Source organism: Etheostoma spectabile, chromosome 9, assembly GCF_008692095.1.
Source record: "Etheostoma spectabile isolate EspeVRDwgs_2016 chromosome 9, UIUC_Espe_1.0, whole genome shotgun sequence".
Taxonomy (NCBI): domain Eukaryota; kingdom Metazoa; phylum Chordata; class Actinopteri; order Perciformes; family Percidae; genus Etheostoma; species Etheostoma spectabile.
The window spans coordinates 14,551,234-14,570,775 of record NC_045741.1 but is presented as its reverse complement, the minus strand read 5'-3'; the positions used below and the strand labels follow the sequence as shown (position 1 = coordinate 14,570,775).

Below are 19,542 nucleotides of genomic sequence, written 5' to 3'. Positions count from 1 at the left end.
ATAACTGGCCTTTAATAATTCAAATCTGCCTGCCTCTATGGGAATTTCACATAGGGGTATGTATACTTATGCCCCCTGCCTTTTAAGGAAGAGCATTTATTTATTTACAGTACATTATTCATTCACAAAGAAAATTGGATTTTTCCTCTTTTTTTTAATTAAGGCATTAAGATCTATTAAAAAAAATGATTTTTTTATTCCTCTTTTTAGTCAACTTAAACATGGGCATGTAAACTTTTGAGCACCACTGTATGTGTCCACACAAGCAGAGCCCTCTCCATCATACCCTGCTGCCAGACCAACTATATCAGATTTACAAGTGAACATTTATAGGATTACTTTTTGCAGGCAATCTTGAATTTTCCTACATTTAAATTTATAAAAATGTGTTGTAATATTTGTAGGCTATCATTATTGCCAACGATATATAAACCTAAAATGCAGAGATTGCAAAACAAATTGCACTGGTGCCCTTACCTGGGTAACAACTCACATGGTGTGTGTCTGCACTGGCCAAAAGCTAACTCAAACAAGGCTGACTTATATATATGTTGCCTGAGCTTTACCATATAATCTGAGACAAAACAAGCCAGATGAAATGTGAGGACAGCCCTTGGTTCTTTCTCTTTTAAATAAGAAAAGAGCTGGAACTAAACCTAGTAAGCAGCAGGCCACCACACAGTTACTGAATGGATGAGTGACTTTGAGCAGGGAGCTACAAATGACCCCAGACACTAACAAAAGAACAAGGCTGTAGAGCACTGAGAGAAGCAGTAACACTAGCTGGCCAACGATGTCATCTGGATAGCCAAAATAGAAAAACAAATACAAGTCTTATGTCACAATTTACCCTGTAGTACACAGGATAATCTGAGATAAAAACATTGCATTTAAGGGAGAATCCATCTCAGTAACTGAATTCACATTGGTAATTAAATCAAACAACAGCCTAGTCTTGATTGTGAACTTGCAGCTATTAAAAAAAAGTCAACCAAATTTCAAATGTATTGTCAATTATGCAGATCCAGGTTTTAGGCTCTCAATGACACACTTTCCTTTTCTTTCAGTAATGTAATAGCACCCACACATGTTCATGTCACTTTTCCAAGTTAAAATCCCATTCATTTACAGTAATTTTAATATCTAGCCTGAGCCGGTTTGATGCAATTAAAACAACTGTTTAATGTGGTTCTGGTCTTCAGTCAGGTAATGCAGTTTTACTTATGGTCATGTATTGCACAACAATAGTGGGCAATTTAGACACAAGTGCCCATCAAATGTCTAAAGTCTCTGTTAGTCATGTCATTAAGAGTGTTCACAAAAGAAAAAAAGGCATCAGCAGACAAACAACACTCCAATATCCATAAACGGCCTCCCTGAATGCAGACAAAAATAAGAGTTTAGGCTGCTAAAAATTGGACTGTGGGTCAGATATGATCCTATAGACACTCAGAGGACAAGAGTGGGAGGGGATTTCTCAAAGTTCACTCACAGTGCTGTCATTACCATATCACAGCAGGGAAGTTAAGAGACTTCCTCAATTGGCTTCAGAGGAAACCGATAAAAGACAACAAAGACTTGGGATGATATCTGATTCTGTGTGAAAGAGCCAATTTAGCAAAGTCATATGAAGGGGTGAGACAAAAGGGAAATGCAGAAGCATTGTGACATAAACAAAGTGTGAGACCCCGGGATCCTCTCAGGAGTGTGAGTGTAGGAGTGTGGCCTCTCTAATGACCAATCAACACCCTCCTTGCTGCCACGACATCTGTTAGTACTCCAATGGCCTCCTGTCTAACCGTGAACTCAACACTCTGCTGGAATCCAATCAGACCGCAGAACCGACAAAGATAAGGGTCAAGGAGCAATTCTGACATTTTGCAGAATGTCAACGTTCAACCTTTTCTAAAAGTTCTACTACACAGGAGTTTTGCTCTACAAATATTAAGGGTGAAAATGGGATGGGGGGAAAGCCATAGGGGAAAAAAGTAACATAGTGCTGCTTTAGGAAGCTACAGGTGAAATTGTGGGACCTACGGGTCCCAACATAATTTTTTCTTAAGATACAAAACAAAAGTAACTTTTCATAGTTGGACAAAGTGAAGCTATAACCCCATATAAATCAAAGAGCATAATGTGTCTACTCTATCCTACTGCTTTGTGGTTCTCATACCTATGCAAGAACACTTATATTTTAACATTTAAACCTTGTGCTGTGTATTTTAATGCTAGTGAAAAGCTATCTTGGGATACCGAAGCAGACACAAACCTGTCACTTACCTCAGACATTAAAAAAAAAGACATAACCTCTATGTTAAAAAACTGACAGGAGCAAACTTGAAATGGAAACAAGTTAACAGTGTTTTCACCCACCTTCTAAGGCTACAGGGTGTCATATGTTGTACAGACTGTGAAGAATGTCAGTCTATCGTAAGGCATGAAAAAACATTCACAATAAGACAATTTAGAGCTCCCAATTTATTTGACCTGCATGTCTAAACTGAGGGAAGAATGCAGAAAATGATTAGATAGCCTTTATTATAAGACTCACGGTATAAATAAACAACAACAACAAAAAGATTACTTAGATTACTTAAGTGTACACAAAAAGATGCAAAGCAAACCACACAGACGAACCAAGGCCAGGTTTTAAACCCAAGACCATAGTCATGAGGCATCAGTGCTAATCAAACTGCACTAATTGAGTTTTTTTTGTAGAACCGTAAATCGTTCCCCTAATTGTAGCATGAATGTTGCAGTAAAATTGATATGCTGATCTATTAAGTTTATTGCTTTGTTACTTGGAACAATCTGGCTGGAAGGATTGGGTGAGGACAGGTAGCATCTGTCCCCACCTACTGCCTTGGCAGCATTAGCGTCATCTGCTAGCTTTGGCAGCATCTTGGAAGCACATCAATATGGCTTTATGTAGCCAGGGCCGCTAGTAGCTAGCATGCCAGTCACGCTCTCAGGCAACGCTTGCTCACAGCCTGAGCATCCACAGAGCACTGAGCCAACAGAGCTAAGCGGAACTGAGCTCGGGCTGAACAGGAAGGCCAGGTCTCCATGGACCTTCAAGGAAAAAGGGCCAGTGTCTGTCATCTATCCACACATCCATGTTTAGAAGAGTGGGGCCAAGTCCAAATATGAACACTGCCACCGTTGTAGCTGTGAGTATTATTTTCTTGTCCCCCCCCCCCTCCAATCAACACTTCTGTTGTGGAATGTTGATGCTTTCATCGCATCTCTGTATTGCTGTATTATAATTAAATCTGTAAGGAGTGTTCTGTTTATACCTGCACCACTGATGTTATGTTGTTACCACAAGTGTTTGCCAAAAGACGGTAAAAAATTAAACCTACCCAATGGGAGTAATAATTGGGACGATGTCCAACATCACAGAACTTCAGGAATCTTATGCTAACTGCAGTGTACTTACCTCAAACCTGTATAGGGTGAGTATTTCAGTTTAGAATTTTTTTTAGTAGAAGTGATTTTGTTAGTATAGACATCAGGCCACTTACATTATTTGCACTACAAAGAGTGTATATATTTGTTATTTATTTTTGCTGTAGTGCTTAACAAGCATTATTTAATGTTACCCAGTTGTGGCCTGTTGAGGGGCAATAAATATCAAACGTTCCAAAAATCTATGTTGTTATTTGTATCAATCCACTAGACATAATATCTACATGCATGGCACCTGATTGGAGGCTAGTCTCACTTTGTCCCACAGCAACCCAAATCCCAAAGTAACTAGTTACTTTTATAATTTGTAACTGAGTACCTAATTTAGTTACTATTTGGAAGAAGTAACTAGTAACTGTAACTAATTATAATATTTAAAAGTAACTTGCCCAACACTGTTCCTATGAGAGTTGCTCAGTGGCGCATATGCCAAAAAAGTGAAATGCGACTCACTGAATTTGTGCAGTAGGGTTTCTCCCTCTGGCCCAGCCCGCAAGTTCCCACTCGGCCCATAGACTCTACAATGGTGAAGTAACATGTCTGGTTGAGTCGACGGGATGAGGAGGAGGGAGAGGCAAGCTAGTAGGGGTGGGAATCACCAGACGCCTCCCAAAACGATATCTTCACAATATCGACCATGAAATTATTGCAATTTATAACCTTTTTTCCAACTTCAAATTTATTTATTTTTTTGATGTCCCCAAAAGGAAACTTTGTCAACATTTGTTTTATCTAAAAAGATAAATTTCTCTGTTTGTTCATATCAATTCAATTTTATTGCTGCAAAATGAGATTGTCAAGCAGACCAACACGTATATATTAAAAGATCAATACTTGGCGCCTGTGTATCGATACACTATTGCCACTGAAAATATCGCGATACTATGCTGTATCGATTTTTTCCCCCCTCACCCCTACAAGCTAGTCTCGTTGTTGAAAATACTTTTAACGTCAACAAGAAGTAACGTCACCCAACACTGCTTAGAGAATCTTTAATTACTTATTGCTTGAATATTACCTTTTGGTATTAAAAATCCAGTACTCAGGTGTGGGTTTAAGAGAGCAAATCAAATAGAGAAATATTAAGTTGTGAATTACGCTTTGCACAGCTCAAATGCCAAAATACATACGGTGTGAAATTTGCACAGCTCAAATGCCAAAATACAGAAGGTGTGAAATTCACTTAACACAGGAAGTTGAGGGATAGATGTACTGACCATCTATGATGGGTTGAGCTATGTCTATTAACAAAAGGGGACTACGCTCCACACTACAATGGTATTGTGTCATGCCGTTGCACATAGATCTAGTTTCAGACCTGCAGGACCAGGATGTGGTAAGAGTGGTGAAACTGCTGCGGCATCAGCACAAACCTGCGCACACCAAGCTTCCCCGTCACTCAAACAGGACACCCTTTCAGACACACTGTGCAGGACTTCTTTAACAAATATTGCTGGTAACCTTTGCCTTTTCTAACACACTTGCCCCAGAAAGGAGGTGTGCAAAAGCGCTTTTGAATCAAGCATGTTATTAGAAATTCCATCGCTGATAGAAGGAGTATATGACAAAAAATGCAGCCAAAATCAATCTAAAATTAAACTTGTATTCCCTTAACTGTGTGGAGGAGATATGAGAAATATGAGCAAGCCGAAACCTTCCACCACTTCTCCAAATGCTCAAATGTTCTTCGCCATGTTGCTATGACAATTTAATTATAGTCTATCATGGTTGCACTATTGTTTGTTTGCCTCTGTGAGTTAGTGGGAAGATAATGTGTTAATGTGAAGTGGTGCTTTTTGGCAAAGTACCTAATTTTTGGTTGTAGGAGAAACTGCTCTAGTTTTGTGGTGAGTGACTGACTGTGGAGGTTTCATAGCGGGCTAAAGCTGTTCTGTTATGACTCATAGCATTAACGCTTTCAGCTCATGATAAAAGTAAGAAACACAGAATTGAGACAAACGCATGACAAGTCAAATTTGACGGCTTAATGCATGCGTACACATATAATATTCACATACAATCGCTCAATTCAGGCCTAGTACAATGATAGCACAGTTTTAGCATTCAAGAAGTCTTTCATTTCATACAGATAGCAGATAAAGTCAAGTTAAAGAAAGGGAAATTGATCAGATTCAGAGAGAAGTGATTCATTCCTCAAATGGTTTGTCTGAAACTACTCTTTTAAAAATCCACCATTACCAGAAGCCTCTGCTGGCAGACAATATGAATCTACTTCATAACTACATCCTCCACAGGGACATTCTTATATCCAATCAGGCATTAGCAAAGAGAAGCAGAGAGCACTTCAGTCAAATGACAGAATGCATACGTTCAGTTTGACCTGAGTGGTGTTCTAACGTTGCTCTGTAGCTGTGCTGCAGGGACCAGGAGCCCGGATATGAGTCTGACCCTGGATCATACCTGGGGGAAGTCAGTTATTACAGTGCAGGCCGGTGGTTTATGAGTTTGGTTGAAAATCCAATATCAGATCTACATCCAAGGACAACTTTCAGTCAACTCTGGTCAGCTCAGCAGCTGCACAACCGAACCGTCCACATAACACCTCTTTAACGTCAAAACTGAGCGGGCAGAATAAGACAGCTGGTGTAATGTGCAGCAAAAATGTTTTTACATGATATTTTACTTATGGGTGACACTGGATATTGATGTGAAATATAGGTTACTTTATTTCCTATATTCATAAAGGTAAAATATAGTGTTGTTCTTCATTAACCACAGTCATTTCCCAGACTAGTCTGAACACGTTTTGTCCTGGCCACCACTGCTGGAATGTTTGACCACTGCAAACAGCAGAACAGTTAATGCAGCTTGCTGAGCCAAGCACGGTCTTTGTGGAGTCACGGTTACAAGAGAAATGCCTGCACTGGTTAACTTATGGTCAGGGTTTAACGAAAGAATAGTGCAGACTGGAAACTCAGTCAAATAAATGAAGAATAAAATACTAATAAAGATCTAAAAGCAGCTAACATCAGACAATTTTACAGTTAAACTCAGTGTTGACCTGCTCTAGTCCTTAGGATCTTGACAGAGTAGACTCTGGAGCACACAATATAACACCACAGACATAATGATAGCTCTCATTGTGCAAGACTGGACTCAGTCATGCTGTGTAGTTCTGTAATGCTCGCTGTCTGACTTTTAAGCAAAAACACTGCTGCCAACGTTACCTGACATCTTGGCTGTACAGCCTTACAATTACCGTAGTTACAGTCATTTTAACAAAACACATGGCTTACAAAAAGCTACAACTGGCAAACACACAAAATCATATTTATTAACATAGATGTTCAGGCCACAACTAACAACTATTTTCATTGTTGAATACTTTTTTTTAATGTATTATAAATAATTGAATTGTTTGGTAAGAAAGTTGAGAAAAATGCCCATCAAAATTTCCAAGAACAAGTTCTCATGGCCAGAGATATTCAATTAACAGAGAGATAAAAGCGAGGAAATTCACACTTCTGAGAAGCTGGAATTGGGCAATGTTGTTTGATAAATGACTGTTAATAAATGACCGTAAACTTTCATCTGCCAATTACTTTCTCTATTAATAAATTAAGCTTTTGGGCTATAGAAAATGTAAAATTGCCCATCACACTACACGACATAGAGCCCAAGGGAATGTCTTCACATATCTTGTTTTGCCTTTAACAACAATCCAAAACCTAAAGATATTTAATTTACATTGACTCAATGGTGGAATCAGGTTATTTTAGGCATATTTAGTCCTTGATATAAAGCCCTTTGGATACCTGATGGTTGCTATAAAGTGCTCTACAAATAAATGTTCATTGATTGATTGATGTTTGGCTTATAAAATAATAAAATAATCAATGAGTCGACTAATTGTTTCAACTCGACCTCTATGAATTGTGTGTTATTTAAATATTCAGAAACATTTTCCATTTACTTGTCTACACCAAGAAACTGACAGACACATTATTAATGGAAATTATAACATCACCTACCTTCATTTTCAGATGTTGGACATGCCACCTGTAAAACCAGATCAAAAGTTCTCTCTGGATTCTCCCTGTAACAGAACAAAACACTGTTTACTCAGGGGAAACAAGGGGCCGCTATTAGGCTATTACACACAATCATTGGCAACAAGTGTGTATTCAGCATGAACACACACACATAGCAACTGTGTTGAATTCCATTACATGTGCATGAGTATAATATCAATATAGTAGACCTGCCCTACTTTACGTCAGTCACACTGTCAATAGGGGTCAATAGCCGACAATGTCAATAAGGATATTAGCTGGTGGTGCATTATGTGAGAATGATATGTGTTCTTATCTCGGACAACATATCGGGACAAACTTGGGTCACAGGACACGGGTCGCTCTGTCTGCATCGTGTCCACATAAACCTATCTAACGCTGTCTGCTTGGCTAGCGGAGCTGCTAATTGGTGGTCAGCTAGCAGACAGAGCAACAGACTGACCCACATGCTGTCGAGCCAGCTGGCCTGGCGGTTAAATCTACTGCTGGAGATGGCTCAAAATACGGCCAAACATTCCTTAGTATCACATTCAGCTCCAGCTTCAGTGCCACACGTTAGCCGTTAGCTCGGCAGCTCAATATCAAGACGCGACATAGAGGAGGAGGGACACACTAAACTCCGGGTCTTACTTTATTCTGCAGTCCATGGTTTAGCTACCACATCGCGACAACTCCGTGCTGTCGGCGGCTCCGCTCTGGCTCTGCTCGGCTGTCCGAGAATATGTCCACCTCGTCCTTCCTCAGTCTAGAAACCGTCCCTTCTTCTGCCTTATCTAATACCGCTCGAAAGCTGCTGCGACCGCATGCTTGGAGGTCGGATAGTGTAGTAGTTTGTGACGTCCTTCTGCCGTTTAATGTAGCCTGAATCCCCAGTTCAGCACCACGGCGTTTATTTCCCACAACAAACACCACTCCAGGAAGTGCTGTCAAAGATTTGGTGACGTCAGCGCGTCAGCTGAGCACCTTGCTTCTGCCTGCAAGCATCTCTCTTCCACTTAAAATGAGTAACACAGCAGACCTGAGCCCTGTGATTCATGTTTCTGATAAAAACGGGGTTCCCTATGAGACTGCATTATTAGCTCAGTAATTGTGGCAGCCGTAGCCTTCAGCAGTGGCTCCCAAAGTGGGATCCTGGGGACCATCAGGGTCCTTGAGAGGGCTTCCAAAATAAAGGTAGTTGAGTAGGCTACTAGCCTAATAGATTTGTTGGCCACTTGAGGGCTGATAAACAACCTGAAAACATAACACCGCATATGATCTTGTTATAGTTGTTACGGTGAACACTACCTGACAAATGGGAGCTCAATATTAACTCTCTTTTTAGTCCTGTGTCTCCACCAACTCATAAGGGAAATATCTGGCTAAATGCTCCATAATGTTCACCAGCTAGTTGCTTTGTCTGTTTGCTGTTTACTGATAGACAGATTATAACAGTTTTAGGCCAAAATGATGTTTTATGCCATTAAAACCATCAGCTCAACTGACACTGAGCTGAATGAAAAATAATCCTTAAACTTTGGAACTGCAGAGTTGGTTGGTAGCCTAATTTTCACCTTTCACGTGAAACATAATAATGTGATGATCCATTGTTAGTGTAAAAAAAAATTAATTTCCACTGGAATGAGTACAATGAGTGTAAACATTTATATGAAATTCAGCCAATCAATATTGATGAAATCTCTTTACCAGTACCAGTGGGGCAAAACAAGCAACGACTCTGTCTGGTTTACTGTGAGGTATCTGGTTTTGAGAAAGCTTGATTAAATACAAAAATGTTAGGGAATCTGCTACATTAAAGTACCACATGAAAAGTTAGACCTGCATCATCACCCTCTTTTAGAGGTGATGTGGGTCACTTGCATGACAACAAGAATAGAGCTCGTGGAAACAGTGTTTTCCCCTCATAGTTCTTAAGTTGTGTATAAAGCACGCCCGCAGGTTTGAGAAGCTATTGGCTTGATCTGTGTGGGGAAAGTGGAAGAATACCGTTTTCCCCTTCCAGATTACCAGCACTAAAGTGCATTTGATCTAGGCTCTTAACCCCCCAACGGCTTCAGTGGAGCTGCTCACCAACCAACAGATCAGACTGTGGTGGACAGTAGACTGGTGAAGACTGGCATGATTACTTGACTTTATCCTACATAATTATAGTGTTGTATTCGTGAAAATGCTACTTACAGTAACCATGTTAGACAACAGTAGTCCATGCACGCATGAAATAAATGCTGAAGTTGCAAAACATAACTCAATTACATAAGCTTTTAGATTATGAGAAACTGCAGGTGTCGTACACACAAACCATGTATTGAATTAGCTTATACTGTGTGTAACTATTAAAATCTGCTTCAGGACTGCACATTTAACACATTGCTCATGAGTCAGCTGAGTCACTTACCTCTTAAAGGGGAAATCCACCCTAAAATAAAATAATTTCTATAATTGTGTACACCTCCAGGATTTCGTTTGTGAATTTAAATGAAAGAACTCCTTGTTCCATTGGTGCATGTCTTGATCTAAGCTGTGAGCTTTATTAAATTAAAACTCATTTTGGTATAATCAATCTTAACCAGAGCTTACATGAGCTCACAGGGTCAGTAACACATTCATTGTCAGTAGACCAGCTCCCTAAAGTGATGACATAATCAATTAGTATCATGATGCTATATAATTTCCCTTTTTTAAGGGAAATATTTTTCATTTTAGAGCTATTTTTTTTAATATAAATTACTGATTTGCAGTGTCATGTACATTTTGTTTTTAGGGTGGACTTTCATTTTATTGTTTGCATGTTTATGCAATATTTGTCCCATGGTAAATTGAAACCAATGGCTTAGATGTACTTCTCTCTCCTCTCCAGAGAGTCTGCGTGGATCAGAGCCAGATTTCTTCAGGCTGACTGGAAGGTAATTAAGTGAGAGTAGACTGGGGCATGCTGTTTCAGGCATCCGTATGAAATGATAATGGCGGGGCTGCTGCTTTAACATTAAAAAAAATGACACATATACACAGATACGTAAAGCTCTTAAAAGTCTTGGGTTTCACATTTTAGAGCACAGTTAACAGTAAGCAGTCCCAGATTATATTAAAATACCCTAACATTGAAAAAAGAACAATACAGTGTCTCATTGTTGTTTTTAGGCCTTGACAATATATTTCAGAATGGGTTCAGATGAGGTGCAAATGATTTATCTTGTTAAATTAAAATGTCACTCATAAGAAAATATATAATGTTCAAGGTTTGGTTCAAGGACTTTAACCTATCAATTAAAGGTGGAAAAGCCCCCCCCCCAAAAAAAGAAAGACAGCAGATAAAAAGTCCACATATTAATAAATAACAATAAGTACATTAAATACAGAAATGCAAAGTGCAAACTTTTGCCTGTTGTTATGATGACTGCACAGAAAGATGAGGTAGGTGTGCGTGTGTACGTGCATATATGTGTGCACGTGTGGTCTCAATGTGTCAGAGTCTGTGTCTGAGTCTGATATAGAGATGCTCCCTGTGTTTTTTTAATTTTTAAAAATGCAGTCTAGCCTAAATGTAGAAGAGCAGAATGTGGTAGAGTTATTGCATAACATTGCATTCACGGGGCAGCCTCTAGTTCACCTGGTGCAGCTTACGCCAGCGGCCAGGGTTCAAATCCAACCCGGTGCTTTTTGTTGCATGTCATTCCCTCTCTCTCCTCCATTTCCTGTCTCTCTTCAGCTGTTCCAAATAAAAATGTCCTAAAAATATCTTTAAAAAATAGTAACATTGCATTTATTCCCTGGGTATATCACATTGTAGCTTACATCTGTGAAAACATATCACATTTTCATGTTGTTTTTGCGGTATTTCATTTGTAAGACACAGTATATTTACCAATGATGTGTAATTGGTCTGAGGGTAAATTGACCCCACAGTGTCTGTCGAAAGACACTTGTCACGTTGCATTACCCAGAATTCTGTTGTAGACACATCATAAGAGGTGGCTTGCAGCGGTGGATAACCTTGAAATGACTCATTAATGTCCACTAATCAACCTTGCAGTGTTTTTTCCAAGTCCCTGTATTACTTTACTATTATGGGACAGTGTCTTTGTTTGCACTGCATTGGCTGCACTGCGTCATTGCAGCCAATGAGAGCAAAGCTGGGAGTATATAGGTATGTTGTAGGTTTACCTGATTTGCTTTATTTAGCCACATTTACAATTACACAATTATATCAATGGTAAAATTGCATGTATCTTGTAAATCATGGTCAGTAGTGCATAAAGGGTTAAATTATAGTTCAAAATAATAACACTTGGTGTCGGGAAACACCAAGTAAAACGATAAAGACAATCCACATAACAAACAATATCAGTGAAAAGCTAAATGTCAGGTCATTACTACACATGGGCCACAGAACAAATGAAACCACGTTGCATGGCTGGATAACTAGTTCATTGGTGGAAAGTACATTTACTCATATGTTTTGAGGTACTTGTACATTACATTCCAGTATTTTCATTTTCTGCTACTTCATATTTCTCCTCCACTAGAATTCAGAGGCAGATATTGTACTTTTTATTCCACTATGTTCATTTGACGATTTTAGTTACTAGTTGCTTAATACATTGTTCTGAAATGGGCCGTTTTGAGTCATACTTTTGCTGTTGATACAAAAAATATATTTTGGTTCTACTGCTTTCCTACTTTTACTTTAACATTTGGAATGCAAGACTTGTAACAGTGTGGTATTGCTACTTTACCTCTGTCACCACTGCTGTAGTCTAGTGGGAATCGTTGAGTATTCTTTTTTTTTTTTTCAATTTTATGTGTTATGGTTTTTTGCTATCTATCCTTTCAGTAAAGTGTAGCCTCCTTCTCATGCTTGGTCACTGCAGTGAAACAGCAGAGGCGCTGTGAGAACCAGTGGCTCGGTGTGTTACCAGATGGTCACGTGTCTGTGACGAGGCAAAGCAGGAAGTATACATTTCTTTGCAGTCAAAACTGAGTTGGAGGAGGCAAAAAGTCAACATGCAACTTAGACAATCTCTAATGCAGGCGATACAACCAATCGTTACGGTATTGAACTAAGAGATGGTCTGTTTCCCCGGGTATCGTTGTGCACACAACTGCAAGGCGAGTAGTTCAAAGTAGTTCAACTTTTACCTCGTCTCTAAACCTACAGGAGCATGTTCCACCATAAGTACCCGTATAAAGCACTTGTCAACAGATTGATTCTGCTCCATATACAGTTTAATAAACGAGTTGTAACAATGTCAATACCGAAACTCTCAGAAGAAAGCTCGAAGCGACCGAGAGGCAGAAGCCGGTTGCAGATCGGTGCGGACAGGAGACAAGCTGCAGACTGTAATGGGGTGGGGACAGGCAGCATGGGGGGCGAACACGACCACGCTGGAAGGAAGTTCACAGAGGAAGAGACGTCCATCCATAGAGCCCATAGAGAAGCGTGTGAGGTAAGATGAATCACTCTCATCTCCAACGATGTCATGTTCGATGTAATAACTACAATTCCCATGATCAATTGGCACCAGGCGGCCCCGCATGTTTTTTGCTGGTTATGGTTTTGTACTGAGTTGCACAACTGCAGTGGTGGAGAAGGTAATATATAATGATAATAATAATAAGATAATGTCACAGTATAAAGATACTCAGAGTACAGGTATGCCATTCAAAATATTAGTTAGGTAAAAGTACTGTATTTAAGTTTAAAAAGTAGAACTTCTATGTAGAATGGTCTCTTTTAGAGAGCTAATTATACGGTATGAATTTTATAATGCTGGATTGGTAATGCTCATTGTTTAACATGTAAGAAGCATTTTTATTTTTTTTATTTCTTTATTTTACAGACTCAAGGTCCAGATGATTAAAAACAAAAAAACACATTACAAAAGGGGTTCAGACCAGACACAGACATAAATACATATAGACAAACTGATCCCCAACAATATCACAACAAGAAACACACATACATACAAATTTACCAATTGCAATGCTCAATGATTAAAACATTGTTGTTTTGTTTGTAATTGTTGTAGCATGATGAGATTTTATATTTTGTAAGGTTGAGCTGATAGTACCTACTTACTGTTGGGTGGTATGACCTATACCACCCAACAGGTATCGGTTTTACACGATGTTCTATCTTTAAATGTAAAATCTGAATCTACAAACTAACTACCCCTGTCAAGCAGTTCTATCTGAGTCAAAATAATATTTCCCTCTGAAAGAAAGTTGACAAGAGGTACTGTATAAAGTAAGATTAAAAACTGGTATCGCAACAATGTACTCTACTTCAGTAATCAGTAAATGTACTTCGTTTTGTATATAACTGAGCAAAGTTGAACCATATGAACAAAATAAGCTAATGCATTCTGTCATTACTTTAGTGCAAAAATGAAAAACATAATACAGGTCTTTTAACTACACACGCTGAATCTGTTCACCAAAACAAATTCAATATATAAGGGGTCAGTTGCGATAATTTTTGGAGCTACTATTCAGTATTTCCTTTACCATATTTAACAATGTTGATGCATGATTTATGAGGATCATGGTAGACAAGACTACCTTGAGGTAATCAAATAAAACCTTCAGATCTCCACAGCCCACCTATCCCAATGACAGAGTTCCCATTGGGTCCTTGGCAAAGCGAAATTTTACTGTAATTTCAATTACTTATAGTGAGCATAATGGTGGAAGATTTTTTTGGGATACAAGGTTTCAGTCTTTACATTCTTACTTCCCGAACTATATAATTTATTTACTGAATTATTGAACAAAGAGATTGTGGGCAGATTAGACATCTGTGGTGCAAAAACTCAAATGGTTTCCTTAAGCTGTTTGAGGAATATTCTACTTTTTCTTGTAAACAGTTTTGTTACAATTTTATTTAGAAGCATACCTACCCAAATGCTTTGTACACAGTACCTGTCATTTACATGATCATGACCATTGTTATTGTCAGATCCATTATATTCACCAAATCTTACTTGCCCTTCCATCAAAGAGATGAAGAGAGGGAGTTCTGTGGCGATGACAGTGGTGAATAGGTGTCATCTCCATGCCTTGAGGCTTATCTGTTGTAAATATTGTGCTTCTGAGTGTGGAGGAAGTTGAAGCAAGTTGGCCGCGACCTGAGGAGAGTGGTAGGGCCTAGGTGGGAAAAGCACAACACAGAGGGGGCCCAGCTATGCCAGCTTCACTATGTGCCCCTGCAATGCCATGCGAAATGACAGGTCGTGTCACCGAAAAGCCTGGGGCCTTTTTCCCTTTGTGGCCTGTCAAAGCACACCAACTAGTGGGCTCTCAGTTTGAAACAGACTGAGAGATGACATTTTCTAACTTCCTTAGGGATCACAGAGTGTAGTTCAGTGTTTTTCACATACAGAAGGTGTTTGTGTGTCTGTACAAGTCGAGTTATCGGCTAAAATTAAAGAATGATTGTGTCAAAAATATGTTTTTTTTAAGCATGCTGCAAGTATACAATGACTATAAAAACTTAAAAAAGCTACAGTGCAACCAGTTGGTTAATCATTGCAGATTATCACATACTGAATTGCACACAAAGAGAACAGCACTAATTAATTAGTAACATCATAAGAGTTAGTTTTACATCTGTTTGTTTGCATAGAGGTCGTCCATTCCCTCGTATCTTTGACTCAAAGCAATCTGTTTCTATGTATATGTTCATATTCAGTATCACGCTTTCATGTGCCTTTGTGTTTGCGCATATACAGTATATGTTCCGTATATGGTTATGTATTCAGGGGTCACGCATCAGCCTACGTGTTTGTGTGTCATACTAATTAAATAATAATATCTTAATTATGTTCAGGCAAAGAAGCAGATGTATGTCGACCCTTCCAGTGGGTACAAGGTGTTCACAGAGTATGCCCACCTTCAGAGAGGGAAATGCTGTGGCAGCGCATGCAGACATGTGAGTTCTTTGTTTTTACCAGGTTGTGTGTTTCTCATCTGACCTTGGCTGTTAGTTTAGTCTTTTCCTTTCCTCTATCAGTTCTTTTATGTTCTTGATGTTTACCAATAATGATTTTAATTTAGATGTTAAGTGTGTTTTCTAAGAGAGTTTGGCCAAAATGTTCTTCATTTCTTATTCCCAAAACATCACATTAAAACAAGTTTATGTGCATGGCATCTTAACATGACTGTTCATGGTGCTGGAAAGGACAGTTCATTTATTTATTAAGTAACACTGTATATTTATTATTTCCTAAACAGCACACATGTATATAAATCATTTCACTCAGTATGATAATGTACTTCACTATTCAGTCAGCATTCTATATGATGCATGTCACTCATTGGAAGTATATATGAGAAAGTAACTGTGAAGAGATTTGCCTGGTGTTGAAGGCCGATGTTGCCCAAAAGCACAAATCAAGTGTTATAGTGTCAAAATATAAAAGTGGATGAGAGCAATATCATGTATCCATGCATGTTTTCATATTGGTGTCAAATAAACCATCCTGTACTTGAACGCTGTTGACAAAATTGTTAATTTTACAACAAATTCTCTAACAGAGCAACATAAATAGAAAAATGTGCATACATGAAGGCTGAAAAATTTGCTATGTTGGCCAGGTGTTGGCCAAAATATGATGTTCAAAGAAGTATAGGCAAAAGCCCAACATGTGTACTTAAAGTACACACCAACAAATAAGAGTCAAGTCAAATTAGAGGATTAGCTCTATAAATAAGTCCAGTAGACCACTATCGGTACATCATTGCTACCTTGGCGATGACACCCTTCTGATCTGATGGCCTACTTGATGCATGACAACATTTTATTCTTTGAAAATAGTTTTTCTTTTTTCTTTTTTTACTTCCAAGGAATTTGTTTAGTATTATGTTAGGTTGGGCCTGCTTATAAGCTCTTACAGTACGTTAAACCAAACGCCACATATATTAATAGAGAGACTTACTGGTTCAAAGTTTACCGGTTAAGAAATCGTCTTAAAGATCGCTGAAAAAAACAGTCCATAGTTCACACTTTATCCTACAGGTGTTCAGACTGTAAAATGCTTTTTAATTATCATGAGTGTGGTTCAGTGGTAGAGCGATTGCCTGCCAATTGGAAGGTTGGTGGTTCAGTCCCTGGCCCTGCAGTCCCATGTTGAAGTGTCCTTGGGCAAGACACTGAACCCCGAAATGCCACCGACGCTGCGCCATCGGAGTGTAAATGTGTGTGAGTGTTTATCTGATGAGCAGGTGGCACCTTGTACGGCAGCCTCGGCCACAGTGTGTGAATGGTGAATGGTTCCTGTACTATGTAAAAGCGCTTTGAGTAGTTGTTAAGACTAGAAAAGTGCTATATACTTAAATACAGTCCATTTACAGGAATCAATCTTTAGTTTGTATCTTAATCTTTTAATCTTAAGTAACAACAGTTTTTTTGAATGGGAGGTAGATATAGGAAGACACTGTAGGAAGCAGGGCCCTGTTCTGCTCACTTCACTTCTGGGAAGACTTGTTCTGGTCTGTCTAGTGTACTTCCTGTCCCATCCCTCCCTGTCCTATACCATCCCATCTTATCCAGTCTTCTGTCTTGCCCATCCCGTCCCATTCTGTCTTCCCCTGTTCTGTCCTCTCTTGCTGTGTGGTTCAGTCCTAATTTGATTTGGCCTCATCCTGTTCTCCTGTGTTTTTAAGCTGGCATGGCCACATCTTGTTCTTTGTGTGAATGATGTTCCACTCCACCTGTAGTCATCTAACACCATTTAATTATTTTGTGTTCTCCTCTAGTGTCCATATGGCCAAGTCAACGTGAAGGACCCTGCAATGAAGAAACAGTTTAATTCTGTATTTTATGTATAGGCCTAACATGACGAAGGTAAAATGGCTGTTCAGAACGGAACCCAGAACACGTTGCTTGTCGTAATTTGGGCTACTGAGAGTCATTTTTTTAGCAGTGTACTAAATGATGAAATATTTTTAGTGTCTGTGCAATATCTACCTCCTGTGAATCCCAACTCTTCTCATGATTATTTTTATTCTCACAAGACAGGGAAAAAGGAGAAAGGATCTGTTCTCTAGAACCTCATGTGAAACAGTCTTTTATCAAGTTTTTTGTTTTGCTATATTTTTCAGATATGTTTCTCGAATGGCCAATGAAATGCCTTGAGCTTCATTTTTTGTTTCTTTTAAAGAGTATTTAATATTTTGTGGTGTTCCGCTCCTCTGATGCATTTACAAGGGTTGTGGGAGTATGGAGATGAAAACTGAAAGAGCATTTTACATCTTCGCCCTCAAGATAAAGGGCATATAGGCGAAAGTAACTGTAGATAGTCAGATGGAGTCTTGTGCTCTTTTGCTTTGCATCTCTTGTTATTTTTCCTCCCAAATGTATGACTGCATGAATATTAGCATCATTTACACTCCACAAGTGCTCGACTGAACTGTATACCTTTGACTGAAACACTGCGTTGTTAAAAAAAAAGGCAGGGGCAAAGGGTCAGCCCTCACACTTGGCTGCACTGCTTTTACACCACTTGATGGAATCGGGCTGTTAACAAACATACCATGGACATCAACAGCAGCCCTCCCTCACCGGACTCGCAGCTAAGCCTCCTGGCAACACTTGGCTGCAGCACAGCTCCCCGCGGCTGCTCTCCTGAGCTGCAGCCTAATGAACTCCTGGGTCCTCCTATTCTATCACTGCAATAGACCGGCTCATGTTCACGAGCATGCTTAGACGCACACATGCATAGGCAGGCTTACTCCATCAGAACACCCTGTGGCTCCTAATAGGCCAATATAGAATAAAGGTTGTACTAAACACCGCACTGTGTAGCCCACAGTAATAGTACAAGGTAAGGTCAAGCACTCATGCAGCACTACCTGTGCGTGCAAGAGATGTTGAGGAAAGATGTGCTACTTGATTTATGAGTGCATGTGGTTGGACAGCACAATGCCTCCAGGCACTGGCTCAGAACCTGCCACACACACTTGCCTGTCTCCGCCTGATTGGGCAAACAGCGTCGGGATGAGAGGATGTGTCTGCCGCGGTATTCTGTCGCAGCCGCCTACTGGCGCGGCCGCAATTTCCCTCGGCAGGTGGGTCCCAAAGGCAAGTGCTTAGTGATCGGAGCAAAGCCCTGTGAGCGGCTACAAGGAGATTCATGATCCCAACAGTGCTGGGGAGGACAGGTTCTTGGGAACACGTCGTCAGGCAAGATGAGAGGCGAATTTATTTGGTGTTATTCTAAACCGAGGCAGCGGAGCGTGCGGCAGCAACATTTCTACAGCGGGACGATGAAGGTGTCACACTCATCAAGTACCTGGGCCCGCTTGCATGCTACGGCTCTGCGAGTTTTGCCTAGGGACTTGTCTGTCACATTAAAGTAGATGCATTGCCATTCAGGGCCTCGGCGGTCCCGCAGCCTGACCATGAAATAGGCCAACTTTCATGTCTGCCTCATCCCTCCACGTCTTCCCAATCCAGTGATGGCACAGTTAGAAAATTTTTTTCTTTTTTTTAATTAAATATCATGTTCTAACCAAGCAGTTGGTGACTGAGACAAACAGCACAGCTGAGTAATCCCTTCGACAGATTTATGGAGAAATTTAGCTCTAAATATAAATAGACCCCGCCTTCTGCCACACTGGTCAATCATCATATACTGTAGATTTTGAAACAGTAAGCCTTGTCTTAGGCTACATGTTCTTGAATTGTGACCTTTCAAATGCATAATTGAGTATGTCATGTAGCCTACTTCCACAATGAGAGCGCATTTAACTAAAGTGGTCTTTTTCCTGCTGTCTTGCAGAATCATTGTTTAAGTCTTTAATTAATTGTATCAAATTCATAACATTAATGCCATATTTACTCACAAAATCGACTTCATGCATAAATTCATATTGTTGATTTTATCTGTATTATAATTGCAATGATAGAAAATAAACACATTCTAAAAGTTTTATTTCTCAATATAAGCACACACACACACACACGCGCACACACACACGCACACACACACACAAAGTGGTACTCCCTCAGTACAGATGTGCTCCAAAATTACAACAGCCAACC

At 39.6% G+C, this 19,542-nt stretch overlaps 2 protein-coding genes across 7 annotated transcripts in view; one reads left to right on the top strand and one right to left on the bottom strand.

Moving 5' to 3' along the window:
- Positions 1–8,443, bottom strand: part of dennd1b (DENN/MADD domain containing 1B) — a 114,152-nt gene extending 105,709 nt beyond the window's left edge. For 3 of the 6 annotated variants that reach the window (XM_032526156.1, XM_032526154.1, XM_032526157.1), the window contains exons 1-2: positions 8,133–8,441; positions 7,461–7,525 (exon numbers count right to left, since the gene is read on the bottom strand). In XM_032526156.1, the coding sequence (XP_032382047.1) occupies positions 7,461–7,466 (6 nt within the window). In that variant the 5' untranslated portion in view covers positions 7,467–7,525; positions 8,133–8,441. Of the gene's footprint in view, positions 1–7,460; positions 7,526–8,132 lie in introns of all 6 variants that reach the window. The other 3 variants (XM_032526153.1, XM_032526158.1, XM_032526152.1) reach the window with 2 other exon arrangements.
- Positions 8,444–12,366: 3,923 nt separating this feature from the next.
- On the top strand, positions 12,367–19,429 carry c9h1orf53 (chromosome 9 C1orf53 homolog). The gene is made up of 3 exons (XM_032526107.1): positions 12,367–12,946; positions 15,328–15,429; positions 17,256–19,429. The coding sequence occupies exons 1-3, from the start codon at positions 12,662–12,664 to the stop codon at positions 17,325–17,327; spliced, it is 459 nt and encodes a 152-aa protein (XP_032381998.1). The 5' UTR covers positions 12,367–12,661; the 3' UTR covers positions 17,328–19,429.
- Positions 19,430–19,542: the final 113 nt, after the last annotated feature.